Source organism: Ischnura elegans, chromosome 5 (genome assembly GCF_921293095.1).
Source record: "Ischnura elegans chromosome 5, ioIscEleg1.1, whole genome shotgun sequence".
NCBI lineage: Eukaryota > Metazoa > Arthropoda > Insecta > Odonata > Coenagrionidae > Ischnura > Ischnura elegans.
Genome location: NC_060250.1, coordinates 72,297,623 through 72,314,296, shown reverse-complemented (window position 1 = coordinate 72,314,296; position 16,674 = coordinate 72,297,623). Strand labels below are relative to the sequence as shown.

Genomic DNA, 16,674 nt, shown 5'->3' with positions numbered 1-16,674 from the left:
CTCTCATAAAATTTAATTTATTCTAAACAGATTGAATTATCTTCATTCAAATTCAAATTATTTTGTTTCCTCAAGCCGGTGTTTACTGTGCTGCTGAATGAGACATCATTGAAATCAAGTTAGCTTCTCAATGTTGGTATTCTGGCTGTAAAAGGGTCTAGCCGGTTAAGATGGTGAAAATTGCCCCCAGACATTTTGAAAAATAAAAAATATACACTTAAAGTGCATCCAAAATTATGTGTTTTCTCAAAGTTTCAGGCCTCAACAATGGAAAATAACCCCAGAAAAAATTGAAACGATTTTTAGTTTTTTAACCGCATCTCCAGTTTTTATTTTTGTAAATTTTGAAAAAAATCAGGATAATAGACCATAATAGTATACACAGTTTAAAATCAAGAAAACGATTTTACAAAAGTAAAAACTGGAGATACGGTTAAAAAACTAAAAATCGTGTTTCAATTTTTTCTGGGGTTATTTTCCATTGCTGAGGCCTAACATTTTGGGAAAACACATAATTTTGAATGCACTTTAAGTGTATATTTTTTATTTTTCAAAATATCGGGGGGGGCACATTTCACCATCTTTACCGTCTAGACCCTTTGTCAGTTTCGGAACAGGACGGCGCCAAAGATTTCCAGGCTGGATGGCTCACCGGGATACGTCCCGGTGTCCCGGCGGGCCTGCCCGCCGCCATTACTTTCCAAAAAGTCATTCCTCGCGATTTCTAAAACCAAATTTCACGAATTGGGAATAAAAGGATCGCTATGTACTCATCGCCACGTGGGGGTATCTTCGAAAACCGATTGTAATTCGCCTGAAGTGACAGCATAAATCAAGCTTACACGGAAAAGAACTGGGGTTTTCTCTATGTTGTCTCCTCGGATAGTCAAAGGCATGCTCCTCCCACCGCCTCGATGCCAACACCTGGGCGTAATGTGCCACCTCCTCTGTGCTTGCCTGCACTCTGCGTGAGTATGCCCGCGTGAATAGCGAGATGGCTCGCGGAGCAAAAGATGAGCAAGGATAGAATGGGATGGGAAGGGAGGAAGGAGTTGTGGAAGGGGTGGAAGAGAGGCAAGACGCCGAGGAAGCACAGATGGGGAGGGGGGAACGTTTTGGACTGCGATGAGGAAGGAGAAGGAGGAGCAGGCAGAGGATAGAGGCGCGGAGTGTTTGCTGGTTGGAACCCTCCGTCTGTTCTCCCCGAGAGGATAGAGTCCCGAAGCGTCCGCAGATAAGTCGTGTTTCGTGCCGGCGGGCGAGGCCTTCTTCCCCGGTGACTACGGCAGTCAATTCTTACCAGTAGCGCGAGGCTCGAGAAAATTCAACGCCGCTGCTCTTAAGAGCTGCGCCCGGCATGAACCTCTCTCGCATCAGTGATTAAACCCTGCGATTGGTTGGGGTAGGTGATGGCAGAGCTCATCCTGGACTAAGCCACAGGCGTGTGATACCTATTAGTGGTTGGAGGGGGGGAGATATTTCCTTTCCCCGTGTCACCGTGCCCTTTAAGCGGCGCACTGCGTGACACTCACTCCCTGAGTGATTCAACTCTACGGTTGGTTAGGTCCGGTGGGGTAGAGCTCGCCACGGATTAAACGGCGGGTGAAGTTCGCGGATTCTGACAAGGGTCGTGCCACCTCGCACCTCTGAGGGGTGTCAAAAGGCTTCTTGGATCAACAGCCGAACGCTGTACTCACTTGACTACGGATCTTCAGTATGTTCCTATAAAGATTCATATAACCTCTTCCCAGGATATAGTGGCTGAAAAGGAGAAACCTACTCATCCTCCTATCCCCAACACCCCCACTCTCTCCGATACTGGACTCTTGGGAGGAATCTAAAGGAGCGCCAAGTCGGTGGCGCCATCTATTTTTTCATCCCCCAAAAAGTCTTCTTAGCACTCGAGAAGCCGTCGCTGGAAAGAGTGGAGAACGCGTTCAAAGTCTTCTGCTCGAAGTGGGAGCTATGCCCTCGGCCGTTCCGAGCGTGGAGGCATTAGCGAGAGGCGGAGAGTGGTGGCCCGGCAGTGACGGTTAGTGGCCCCCGAGGAACTGATATTGCGCCGCCGGTGGTGAGGACGGCTGATGCCGAGCTCATGGGAGTTTCTGCCGAAGAAGTGGAGGACGACGGTTGAGAAGGCGGTGTGACGACTTTTCCAGTGCCTACCAGGTTGCAATAGCCGGTCTTGTTGAACTACGGTCGAGAAGAATTCGAAACAGCGTTCCGGTGACTTCAGTGTTCCACGTTGTAGTGTTGTTGAATCAGACCTCACAGAAGTTGTGTGTACTTCAGCTACCCCTGCATATACACTAATATACAGGGTTCCAGACGGTTGAGAAGAAGTCTGAACAGCGTCTGGTTGACTTTCAGGTTAAACGTTGTAGTGTTGTTGAATTAATCTTCCCCGAAGTTGTGTGCCCTTCAGATTCACTAATATACAGGGATCCCGGCTTGAGGAATCCTTCCCTTAACCCAAGCCATCTCCCAAAGCAAGCCATCTCCCAAAACGTGTGTTTGTGAACGTCAAGTGAATCCAAACTTGGCCAAACATATCCCCAAACTAGGAGGTACTTGATAATTGTTTCGCGCCCCTCTTCCGAAAATTAGGAAGAAAAGTGTTTCGGGAGTTATACTAAGCTCTTTCTATCCCTTGTGACTGTGGGAACGGGTGGCGACCCGTTTCAAACCTAGTGGTTCACATAAGTCGCCCATTTCCTTCTGCGAATTAGGTTTTTCGGTAGAGCTTTTCGAGGACGAAAATGTGCCGCAAAGGTTTGGGAGAATGCCGGGGGCGGTTCTCGATCCGCCTCGCTCCGTCGGCCGCCTTCTTGCTGCTCTTCGCTACCGTTTGGCAGGCGCCCCACGTGACCACGGCCGAGGAGATATACAGGGAGGACCCGCTTGGTATGCATACGAAATCTTTTAACTCATAATTACTACAGTGCATGTCAAGTCATCAATTCATTTTCCATATCGTCAACAATGCCGTTATATGTTCAAGGGTTATTATTTCATTTTGTGTTACACCGATCAAAGGTTTGATTCTCTCAGTAAATGTATGACCATTGCTTTTAATTGAGAGTGTAATTGGTGGATATTCTTACGTTATCTTCCTTCAGTTCCCCACTTAGTATCAACTTTCCCTAGCAACACAGTCTGTTGGCCAAAAATGTCCCCAACGGTTTCCCAACGATGTCTACCAAATAACAAAGTTGGGCCAACAGACTGTGTTACTAGGGTTACAATTATTTTTATTTATAAAGCAATGCTACTTCTATGGTGTAAGAACAGATATTTTTGCGACTAATTATTATGTTTTTGGTGAAGCACAATTGGCTTTAATTTTTTATTCATTCCTCTTGTATATCAAATTCGTGGAAGCCTACAATTCGACGGCTGAGATAGTGGTCACCTCATGCAAAGCTCTGTGCGTAAACATTCACCCAGGAAATCGGATCATTATAAGTTCACGTTGTGTGACCTCAAGCCTCATTACTAAATTGAATGCAGGACAATTCAATTTACTAGAGAGAGTTCCCATCTGGGATATATGCCACGTGGAAAATAACTGAACGTAATTAATTGACTCCATATAATATGTCAATTTACGTGAGTACTTCTTCGTCAACTGTTTTCTGCAGAACTATCGTATTCCATTTTTAATTCTACGTATTTTTAAACACAAAACACTACCATTTGTCGATGAGTAAATTTTATGAAGTGTTGAGTCTCAAAAACTTAAAAAACAATACGAATTAAAATGGACGCTGATATTCATTGGAGTATTTAATTTTTTCAACTCCTTATTAAGAGAATTGGAGTGAGTCCTAGGCTTTATTGTCTTCTCAAAGCTGTTCGGGCGATCGAACAATTAGCCAGGCTTTGCCTAATGATGTACTTTGAGGCACTAGCAGAACGAATACGGGACTGATGCATACTTTTACCTCAACCCACTTCAGGGGATATCCTGGCTGATCGGCCTTGTGACTTTTATTTTCGTTGTTGTTCACGTTGACGAGCTCACGAATTTTGAAACGTTTAAAACCTGTATTTTTCCAGTATCGTCGGCAAAAAATAGATCCTAGTGGAGATGATTGGAATATTTTGTTAGAATATTATCTTGGCCATTACTCTTCTAAAGGAGATTTGTTTTCTATGAAAACAAAAGTAAGTTATGAACTTTAATAATCCAATGAAATCCTTTTTTAGGTAATGCGTTAAAAAAGTCAATTCATTTTTGCTCTCTAACATTTGTTAAGCGGACTGCCATTTCGCATTTTTTACGGTCATAAATCCTGACAGTGGCTCATACTTGCCTTTTAGTTCGGCTATCAGCGTACTACAAAACACTACAATTAGTCGATCAGTTAATTCAATGAAGTTTTTAATCAAAGATATTTCAAAAAGAAGGGATTATAATGGCCGCTAGTCCAGTGTACACACATTAGTTAAATGAAAGTAAAGTCTAAATAACGCATAATTGAAATTTATATCTTTTTATTTTTTAAGCTTCCTCTACATTTGATTTTGATGGAATAAAATCAATTACTGCATCAGTTTCATATCATTACATTTACTGTAGTTTCAATCATTTCATGACAAAACTTGCATTTCCATTGGAATGAGTTATTATCTTCATGAAGTGATCTAATCTAAGGCATGTTTGATTGTGTAAAACATGTTTTCCTCAAAATACTTTGAAGACGAATCTCTCCCATACGACCGGTCGTATTTAATTACTTTACATGATGTTTTAACCGTTTAAATTATTATCTTCATGACATACTTACGGTATTTACATAAGACTTGTATCTATACTTTTCTATGTGTATACTTTTATGACTATACTTTCCAATATGGCAATTTCAAATGTTTACATCTGAGAAATTATCGGGGCAAAATTATCAAAATCGAGGTGCAGAAAAATATTTAAAATGGTTTTCTCAATATACCCAGGAGTTTTCAACGTGGTATCGCATAGTTTATTCCTTTCTAATCAAGTAAGACATGGTCTCCGGCGTTATGTTTTGCAACTGTTTCATGTTAAAATAAAACTACCTTGTTATATTTCACACTTTATTTCAAAGGGTACGGTCCGGGTTTCAGCATAACATCGTACCATCAGGATATGATGATAGCATGATATGCAGAAACCCGGGTCGTATCACTCGAAATAAAGTATGGAATATAACAAAGTAATTTTATTTCTAACCAAGTGTTGCTTCTGAGCAACCTGAAGAAGGGTCATTTTCAAACGTATGCACTGAGCATTATCAACTGTACTAAAGATAGATATGAACTACTGGCCATTTAGTGTTTCAAAATGGAATGGTCAAATATAAAGCCAATATTGATTATTGCAATTGTCCTGAAAATGTTCACATTCTCTAAATGACAAATCTTCCACTTTTATCATCCCAGAAATAACGCTGGGTTATAAAGCGCTAATCAAGGAATACGTTCTCGTAAGAGGACGCATACCTCCTGCTACAACGGTCTTTTATGGTGGCGGATTACTCGCTCAAAACTTTTGCTGATTTCTTGAAATTTTCAAGGTATAAATAACAGACCCAGCTTAATTTGCCACATCTGTGAATATTTAATCTCAGTTTTTACTCAGGAGCGATTTGTTAAATAATGGATAGACATGTGTATGTTGACAAAGGGCTACTCTATACGCTGTGAAAATTTCAATATGCTAAATAATCTACAACTTATTATCATCCGCGTACAAAAGGGAGGTAAATCTTCATATTTTTCTAATAAATGTAAAAAGTGACTGTTTACTACTTCTGAAATAAAAAATTGTTTGTTAAATCAAATTTGATAACTATAATAATATATATTTAGTCAAAGATTATTTTTGTTAATGGAGGTACATGTCCCTTCAGCCATTACTTTAAACCAATGCAAGGAAGATAGTTACATAATGATGGTAACCTAAACGCAGGTTCACCTTCTAGGTAATATACATCTCCTTACATTTTGTGTATTTATCAGTATGGAGTATAAACAAATTATTATTATATCCTGAGAAAAACGGAGAGTAACCGGTTCAACTATGTGGAATCCATAATTCACGTTGAAACAACAAGAATGACTTGGCAAACTCTCCACAGGATAATATGATTCACAATCAGGGCTTCGTGGAAGAGTCGATACCGTCAAGTGCTGAATTTGGTTCAATATGATGTCTTAATGTGATTTATTTCAAACCTGCCGCGTTAACGGTGGTGAAATTCACAATTAATTACCATGATTCAAAATTCCCTTGGAGCGGGAATCGAACCACGGACCTTTGGATTTCTGGGCCACTGCGCATACTGTCAAATTGGAAGGAAAAGCAAAAGAAAGTCAAAGAAACTGCGAAAAGCCATAAAGGCCGTTTTACACGGGGCACGGAATTGCGCAGGTTAGAGCTGCATTAATTTCTAAAATGGCGTGGAATTGCGCGAATCCATTAACGAAATTAGAACAGGGGCTATTTTGACGTCTCGCATCCACGCATTCTCGCATGTGTTCTAGCAATTCACCGCTTTACACGACGCAATTTTGATTGCGCCTTCGCACGTACGTCACATTGCGCAATTCCGTGTAACGTGTAAAACGGCCTTAAGATCCGGGGTTCAATTCTCGGTCCAAGGGAATTCTTTCTCATCGCAATTGATGTGAACGATACCTTCAAGTTATAAACTAGTAATAAGTCACCGAAGAAGGCAAAAATCGGCCAATCAAAAGGGAGGAATGCGTCGAATTATCCCTATTTACCCGGCGTTGCTTCTAAGCAACATAAAATTTGAATAGATTCCACGGTGTCAGGCGAGATGTTGCGGAACATGTTGCGAGGATTAACTACTGCATCATCATCAGGTACACTCACAGCGGGAGTGTAGCTGATGATGACACAATGCCGTTGAGAACCGTTTTATTCAATTTACTCAATTAAATGGGTGCCTTTATAGCTCTGCATGAGGCAGATCTGAACTGAAAGTTCGAAGAATGTTCGAATCAAATAGTGAACTATGCAGCGGCCATGGCCATGAAAATAATTATTTTTGAGTTGAAAATATTCACATATTCAAGTTTCAAATCTTGAAATTGCCGATTGAAATAAATTCTTGCAATTTTATACGATTTTAAAATTTATTATAACCTTGATTTCAATGTTACTACATCATATTCAAGGCAGTCTTGATGCAGTAGCATTGAAACCTATGTCGTATTAAAATTTATAACCCTGGAAAATTGAAAGTATTTTTTTCAGTATGGAAAAATTCCTCTCCATCATGCTTGAATCTTCGGACTTTTAATTTTAGTTTCTTCAAATAATTTCTCGGTTAGAAATTTTTAACACTAGAGTTAATTTTTTTCCAAATGCCTAATTTTTTCTGGTTTTTTTTAATCTTTTTTTGGTACGTATTCTGTTTATATGATTTTTCTTTAAAAATGGAAATATACCACCTGTCTACCATAAAAGACCTACACCCGTCAAAATGACTACTTAAGCGTTTCTATTTCATTTGTAATTGTCACGTGTGTTTAATTCAGTAAATCACGTCACTATATTTCGTCTGGCCGTTTTAATATGTTAATTAGTGCATTTATGCATTTACAATTCCTTATTACTTTTTGAACGGCACATCTGCCTTACCGTGTGGCGTGTGGGAGGGAAAGCAGGAGCGACTTGACCGCTGCATTTTAAAATGTTAATAATAAAATTATTTACAAAAAATACTCATTTTTATTGATAAATAAATAAAATGGCTATTTTAAATGAAGTTATCCATCAATTTCAACATAAAGGAAGAAATATTTTTATTCATAATTTCTACTTATGGTCCTACTAGTGCCCCGGTCTGTGTGATGTTAACTGATTAAGTCAAAAGAACTATTCAAAATAATTTCGGAATCCGACGTTGGAGATTGCGCTCATGGAGTCGAGACTTCGCGCTCATCCGAATTCCACCGTTATCCCACCCCCTTTTCCACCTCCGTCTTGATTGAATGTCGTCACCTCAGAGCACCCTTCGAAAGCAGCTCATCGTGTAAGTGCGCGACACAAAGGTTCTCTCTCACGCCCGCGTTCCTAATGGCAAAGTCAACCCCCTCACTCTACACACTCCTTCGGACAGCGAGGAAATTTCCGCTTTGACCATCCCCCACCGCGAAAGGCGCTCCGGCAGTTGGAAAGGACAAGGTCAAACGCCGGAAAGGTGGCCACCACCGCCTCGAAAAAGATGGAAAGAGAGCGAGGGAGGAAATGAGAAAATTTTCCCCATGTTGACCAGTCCGTAGGCCCACCCCCTCGGAATGAACACCACAATCGTGACGTATACGATTGCGGATTAAGAGTGTTGACATTGGTCTGATGGACCAGTGTGGAGAATGCGTTTATATTTAAGTTTTACTTGACCGTTGACTTAAACGGTTCTATTTACCTTTCTAACCATTATATTCACCTTAAATCAGACCTCTTATATTAACGTTATATTTACCAATGGAAGTACAATTTCGTTTGTTGAATAAAAGCGCAATGATGTCAAAAATTGTCCAATTAAAAGTTTAAAAGAAAATTTGCGACTCATTTTTATTACGGAAGTAACTGTGTTTATATTTTATTTATTGTAGGCCAAAACTATATGGTCTCAAGACACGTCTTGAATATGCCATTAATTTCAGTGACTCGTTAAATAGATATTAAGGTTCTGAAGGGGCAAAAACACGTCTCATTTTCATTAAATATCAGATTCATTCATCGGTACTTTCAGCATTTATGTGCTAGATTAAAGACGCGAGTGATGAGGCTTCACCTGTTGGACCAAAAGTTGCTTCAGCGAATTGAAATTTAATCTCATACAGCGGAATATTTTGACTTAGGAAGCTACTGAGTATTATGGACTGCAGCATATTATCCTTCCTCTGAAACGTCATGGAGATTGAATTGCCGCTCTGAGGGACCAGGGGTAGCCAATCGAGGGTTTAGAGATTATTTTACAAATTTTTACACTCAGATGCTAAATAATTATATCCACGGGCAAGTATTGAAAAAGGTTACAGCTAAAGCCATGTATGGGACCAACTCTTAAAAATCCGAAGAGACTGGCAGCCAATCGGGAGACGCTGATACCGCTCTCACCCACGGATTTTTGTATGTATACCCTGAGACTTGGAGGAAATGGCATTGGATTCCTGTATCCCTGATGAAGATGGGCGAGTTGTTCATTAAAACGTCGGAAGGAGATATGGAGGACGTGACCCGGTGCGAAACCCGAGAAAACTTTTCTGCATTGAAAAAGGCCTTTTCTATGTATTCTGAATATCTCAAGATGATATTATAGATTTTAAACTGATAATACGACGCCCAAAAAAGACAAAATAGGACTGATCGCGTATGGTAATATTGGGATCTCGTTAATCTTGTGGATGAAATCATGAGCCGATTTTTAAGCCATTAATGAGAATCCACCTTAAAATGGAATTGAAAAACTTAATATTCAACTATAAAACTTTCAATTTTAGAGATAAGGAGGGCATTAGGTGGAGAGAAACCTGGGTATCATTCGAGGGAAAGAGGCGGTAGGTAGGCCGGGATATTTAGTTTTGCTAACGGGAGAGAAAGATAAAATGTGTGGTTTGGATTTTAAAAAATCCGCATAAAATATTCGGCTGTATTCTCATTTTTGTACTCACCCGGACGGAATCGTGTGTCTCAGTGCATATTAAAATTCACCCGCCCGAAATATTATCAGTTATTCCGCGCGGGATTCGATTACCCCTCCTCCCTATCCCCTCGTCCCGGTCATCCATATTTTGATGGTTGACGGGTGGAGCGAGGGAGAGAAATCATGAAAGATTTCTCATGCGTATGCATACTTGTTTGTGCATCGCCCAGATAGCCCAGCATTCCAATCTCTCGTCAGTTGCTATAGACTGCGTTCGTTGGGGTGGTCGAGGGATTTAGCGCTTCTTTTAGTGGTATCAGCATCGCTTTAGTGTACTTCACTCTTTATTACTCTCACTAAAGAAAGTAATATGGCGGCGTATGATGTGATACAATTATAGAATCAATCAACCGTGTCGTTTCTATACAAAACAAGAACTGAACCTTTTAATATCATAAAGCAAAAGAAACATCGCGTACGTAATAAATGCATCAGGAAATGCACCCGGCAACAGCTGAATATCGCATTCATGGAATAATAACGCATACTATAACAAAGAGGACGCATAACTCCGGCAAGAACGGTCTCATTCGGTCGCCGATTACTCATTTAAAATTACGCTTGTTATTAAAGAAAGGCCGATTCAAAATAAATAGCGTGGTTTTAATGCATTCTAATATTTATTAAACCTATCTTACAGCTATAAACCATGTGAGTGGGTGAGAAGCCAAGGAGTACAAGAGATTTCTGTTTTCTAAACAGAATTAGGTGCAGAAATCAGGTAAAAAAAACAAACGAGGTCAATTAGATATTTAGTAATGTATTTTATATTCCACTCGATGTCAGTACAGAACAGAGCCCCCTAGTATCCCTTGGCAACCAAGTTATTGCATAATTATTTTAACAATTAACTGTACCTAACACTGTTAAGAAAAAATCACTTGTACCCCTTGGCTTCTTGACCCCTCATATATCAAATTAAAGAAATAACAGTTTTACATACAAGCCTACAAATGGTGCGCAAATTGACCAAGAGTTTTTAGAACTCACAGGATCTTTCTTAGCGATGATTTGCGTAGAACTATATAACTTCGTGTCGTGTTGAAATTCGTTCTCGAAGTGCCTAAAAAAAAGTACCAACGATAGTAAAATTTAGAGACTTATCTTTAGGGTATGGAACCTAACTTCGATATTTTGCTCCGAAGGAAGTTAATACAGCTAAAAAAACGTATAAATACAAGTTTTTTATCCAAGTAGTTGGAAGAAATTATCGTTTTGAATCTCAAAGGAATTTTGGAGGACTTACTTGCTCAGGTTGGGGCCGATGTTTCAGAATTGGACAAAATAATTGGTCGCTGTTTTTTTCCAAATGCCGTAGGTCTTAAATTTTTCACTACCCAGCCGAGGAGTGGGAGGGTTGGTAAAATAATTTGATGTTAAGAGGACCATGGAAGTTGCGGCTTGTAAATCAGAAACACTCATGAATATGTTAAGAAATCCGGGCGATAATTGTTCGAAAGTACCTCAGATATGCTCTCGAATATTGCACCTTCAATATTATTTTCAGCCTGCACTGCGGACCATGCATCGTTACGTGGAGGTAGACGGATCAACTTTTGTGACCATTTAATGTAAGTCGCAAGTTCTTCCTGATTACAACATATTTGCTAAGTACGTCCGACATATGCATGGTGAATGCTCGTACCATTCTCGTCTTGACGGTAGCGATTTTATGTCAATGCGGTGTATAATTGACCTGCATAATCATATATAAACTATATGTCCCGGTTAACTTATTGTCACCTTCGCATCAATCAACAAATACCTAATTCAATTACAGTTTGATCTTCTTGACAAAACTAAAGCGGCTCAACCGGTTTAGCTATTTTTGGCTACAAAATATTTGTGAATGTCCAAACATATGATGTCCCGTCTTTCAATCATGTCACGGATTATCGAATCATTGTTGCAGATAATTATCTCAACAAACAAGTATCTACCTACTATTTTGTTTGGTCAGTACCGTTGTCGACTAATCGCTATTAAATTCGGTTACTAAATAAATTTCTATACAAATCAAATAAATATAATATTTTCATCTACATTAAATTCAGCACAGTTACAATACACACAGTTCATTAATTTATAGCTTCCCGATAAACCGTATTTTTTTCATTTTTTGCGGAGTGTAAAAAGTTAATCAAAGATGACGAATTCGTTTGAAAACAACAATTATATTTTTGCATGTTGGCCAAAATATGTTAAGTCTCCTATTCAGAAACTAATAAGCGTAAATGAATCTTGAGGTGGCACTAATTGCGGCAATTTTACTTTTCCACCAGCACAACATAATCCAGTACATACACCATTGTGTTTTAACGCCTTACAACATTAACAAATGATTATAATTTCCTCAAATGTAGCTTATTTTTCCGCACAATAACCTAATACTCGATCTCAGTTGAATGCTTCTTCCAGGATCAAAGCAGTACTGCGTCTGCGGAATCGATTGATTTCATTGTATGGTGCCTGCTGTTATTGTGGGTGATGTTCACGGACTCATTGCATTATAAGCCTATTCGCTTCATTTTAAGTCATGCTAGAATTCCATTTTACCATACAAATACGATTATCGTTATATCATTTGTCTCTCGCTAGCCATGAGTACGGGTAGCATGTAAGGTAGCTCGTCGCACATTTGATTGGATTCGACGACCTCGGTTAGGTTGTCTTCTCCTTTGCGTCGCAAATACTTGAGAAAAGGAAAGTTCTCACGCACTTAGTTATGCATATATTTGATGTCAAATTACGTAAACACATAACTGTCTTAACATAAAACGTAAAAAGATGAAAATGTTAATAACAAAAATAGCCTAAACTTAGTGAAAAAAAGTTTTCGCGCTGTAATTTTTTCAATAAATAATGACATATGATAATTATAACGACTTAGGCAAAGGGCTTACTTTGTGAATAAACTTAAAAAGAGATGTCGAGCTAAATTAACAATACTAACGGTCGTCAAGGAGAAACGCTGAAATTGCAATGTTTTGACTAAGCCATGTTCAAACACGTTTTTAATATCACTGCGCGTCAAATTGCCACTGGGGTCACTCAGGGTCAAGAAAAAGATATGACTCTGCTTGCGGCGGTGCCTTATCACTGTCGACATAGCTGGCCCTGACCCTTGCCCTCCGGACTTATTATTACACTCCGGAGGGATAAGGAAAGGGTGTTATTCCGCCCGCGAATAAGTTATTCTAGTATACGCGAACAGCGGAATTTTCCAAGTCCGGAGTGATGACGTCATTCAAACTCAATCATCACAAGCAACATCTTGTGACGTCACCCAATTCAAACTAGGCACACAACGTAACTTTTCAGCACAATGCAATATCCTACCGGTTTTACCATTTAGGTAGCAGTTTTTGCGAAGATCAAAGTAAAACCAGTGCCGCCTTTGATTCAAATTAGAGAAAATTTGACAGCAAAACATGACAAACAATCTTATATTCCAATGCCTTTTCCCAATAGACAACATATAATCTATTAGCATATCAAAAGCCAGTCAGTGTCCCCGAAAAAAAGATAGACTTTGTCGGTCCATCTAAGGCTAAACGGCTTACAGAATAACAAATCTTGGGAATACAAGGGCCAGTAATGCAAACGTCTTCCCGACCTTGCACAAATGGGCCTATGGAATGATTTCTTCGGCATTGCAAGGCAACGAGCCACTCGTGCCACGAACATACCCAACACTCTTTCCGCTTGCACTTGTATAAGGATAGACAAAGCACAGAGTTGAATAAATAAGAACAAACTGGGTTGGGGTTGTTCCGCTTTCGCTAGTAACTCTCGTCCTTGGGCCGCCGACATGTTGGAAAGGTATACCTTGTAACAACAACTTGTAAATTTATAAATGAATTTCTATACTTCGACCAGCAAATATAAAATCAACAATTTAAGACGCATTGTGAAGTACAGACACTTTAAGAAAATTGAAACTCATCAATTGAAGCGCATCAATAGAATCTGGAGGAGCACTGCCTACGTATATAGTGGCACATTAGACTCCACCGTAAATTACATGGAAAACAAAAATCAAGAATAAGAATGTGTATTGATTTTTCTTTACAATGGTATAAGTTTAAATTACATGTGACCATCATCACTAATTTAAATATCATTTTATTTGATAGTGCCATGTTTATTCGCAAAATTTTGCATAAATTCGCATTTTGAGCCACGGAAACACACGAAAATCCGTTGTTAACCTTTGCATTCGTTAGCCCATGACGGAAATAGATATATTAATGAGATGAACATAAGCAAATTGCGTCCTCGACACTATAATGTAGTCAAATCACGATTGATGTTGCCGTTCATCATTTAAAACCACGATTAATTCACGATCAATGATGCCGTACATTATTTAAATGAAGATAATGAAGATTAAACACTCTATTTAGTTCTTTCAAAGCCTAGCCATCAAGTGCCCCAATATTTTAATTGCTGTCTACCACGCGCTGAGAGTCACTATGAAAAAACGATTACCGAACTATCGATGTTCATTTTTCTCTGACATTTCGACGGCTCTAAAAGAAACGTGGAGGCAAAAAAGGGCTCAGTTTCCGTTTCCATTGAATGTGCAGCAACTCATGCGAGCAATTTAATCGTTTCGGTTAGCATTAGTCTAGCAAAGGTCACGTATTCTGCCGAGCGACCTCAAATGACTGGATGCACAAGGACAGCCGTGACCATTGCAACCCGCAATAGTGAACTCAATCCTGTGCTCTCTTCGTTTGCGTTTTAAAATGACCTCGCGAGACATAAAAAAACGAAGAAGAACGAAGCAGTAATATCGCGGAAAACGCGAAAGCGCAGCGATTAATAACGAAATAAATAGCTGAATGCGAAGAACGATGGAATACCGCGCAATATTAACCGGTAATATGGCGAAAATAACTTTGACTGGAGAATAGATCAAGGTTCAAGATCGGTAATTTTGGTTGAATGAGTAGGCATTGGGCTAGAGAAGGGGACTATGAATACATAAAGGGAGCAAAAACCGAGTCTAATTTAAAAAATAATAATAATAAAAAGGAAAAAACGGAAGACAAGATAAAAAAAACTGCTAATTGTAAAATAAAAAATGCGAAAACTAAAAAGCAAACAAAAAATAATAATTAAAAGCATGTAACGGGAAAAAAATAATAATCACAAAATAAAAAACTCATGCCAAAAAAAATGTATTAGATTAAGTTTCTGTTCTCACAAACACCACACTACACACATAACACATTCATTGGCGCAAAATAATTATTTTATGTGAACTGGCTGGTTAGAAAATAATGATTGAGAGTCGACATTCCGTACCGGCCTACCGACCAGTGCACAGTGGGCTGAAATCGAGAAATGCTTGCAAAAACCTCAAAAAGAGATTTTTAGTAAATAGAAGTTGAAAATTTTCTCAGCTGTTAACAATATATCAGTGCATTCTATGACGTATACTGTTTTACAATGGTTTCTTCATTTGAATTATAATTGGTTTCAAATTTGAACACATTTCGAATAATTATCCGATTTGAATTTTTTTCGAAATTCAGCATATGGAAACTAATGGTACAATTTTTGTAGGTATTAAATGACACCAAGAATTCACAAATTTATTAAATGGTTTGTTTGTTTAAATTTTCATCAACGTTCACGACTTATTTGTTGTATTTGAGACCGATACGATATATAATGATGCACCCTATTCTCGGTCGAATTGTTGTATTTGTGTAGAATAATAAAAACAAGTGTTATCGAGTTGCCTCAAAATATTTGCACCACATATGCAACAAATTCCGTAGATTGCGATCTGAAGAGGTGATCTACGACCGCATGCGACGTCGAAATTGAGATCGATTTTTCGACCTTGCGACAGTGTCTGCTGGCGGCGGCTGCTGGCTAGGGGAACGCCGTATACTTGACGGATTTTGGAAAGTGAATCTTCTATAGCAAAGGAATTGAATAAATGAATTAATATAATATTGAAACATTTCTTTGCCATTTTTATAACCTGATTTCATCTCTGTCATGTGATATTTATCTTCATTACGTTACAAAATGGTAGACGCTGATTTCAGAAACATTTTTTCCCGTATGCAGCAATATAAAAAGAACACCTGATTGCTCATTGACTATGCCAAGGATACTTTTAGTTTCATTTATCTATTACTATTAAGTTACAAATTGGTTTGATGTCGTTGCAGGGAAATAATTTTCAATATTAATCCATAGCTGAGAACTCTTCACCATTTTTCCAGCATTCTCGAACTATGTTAATTCTGATAATTCTTTCTGAAAATTTTACCCCGTGGAGGAGTAAAACTGCTTTCTGAGGCAGCGTCTAATATCAAAGATTAAAATGCATGTATACCAGCCGACCAGCACAGAGCTGATGGGTGTTCGCCCTCGGCCAGAAACGTGGACTTTTTAGAAGCCCACGTTTCTTGTTTACGGTCCTTTTAAACTACAGTCTGAAATTTCCCTTCTGGATAGAAATACATGTTTGCATTCAGTTTTGAGCATAGAGCGATAGAGGTTAGTTTTTTTACGGTAATATTTATTCAATCGTATACTCGCGCTTGGGTTATTGAGAACTCCTGAGAATCTATTGGTTTTCTGCTCTAGCTGCCTTGGTGGAATAATTTATATATTCACTAAACTTTTATAACCAAACTCGCTATTTTTGATTTTGTACTCTAAATATTTTGTCTTATTATATATCTATAAAGCGGAGCGGAGAATTTAAGCTAGGGTTACATGAACACCACTTGCATCGACTTTTCCTTTAATCTCCATGCATGTTTATTGCTTTTTATCGGTTTCTCGTTCGCCTGAAATAGACTCTGTATTTATTTTAATAGCAAAAGCATCTGTAGCATTTATTAAAATGCCTGGCCTCAAGGTTGCTCCTCTAATGCTTTATTAAAATATTTTTTCAATCCATTCATCAATTTCACACTGA

At 38.7% G+C, this 16,674-nt stretch overlaps 1 protein-coding gene across 2 annotated transcripts in view; it reads left to right on the top strand.

Moving 5' to 3' along the window:
• Nucleotides 1-1,146: 1,146 nt before the first annotated feature.
• LOC124159048 overlaps nt 1,147-16,674 on the top strand; it is a 171,825-nt gene continuing 156,297 nt past the window's right edge. Inside the window, exon 1 of one of the 2 annotated variants that reach the window (XM_046534546.1) lies at nt 1,147-2,904. In XM_046534546.1, the coding sequence (XP_046390502.1) occupies nt 2,760-2,904 (145 nt within the window). In that variant the 5' untranslated portion in view covers nt 1,147-2,759. The remainder of the gene's footprint in view (nt 2,905-16,674) is intronic. The other variant, XM_046534547.1, reaches the window with a different exon arrangement.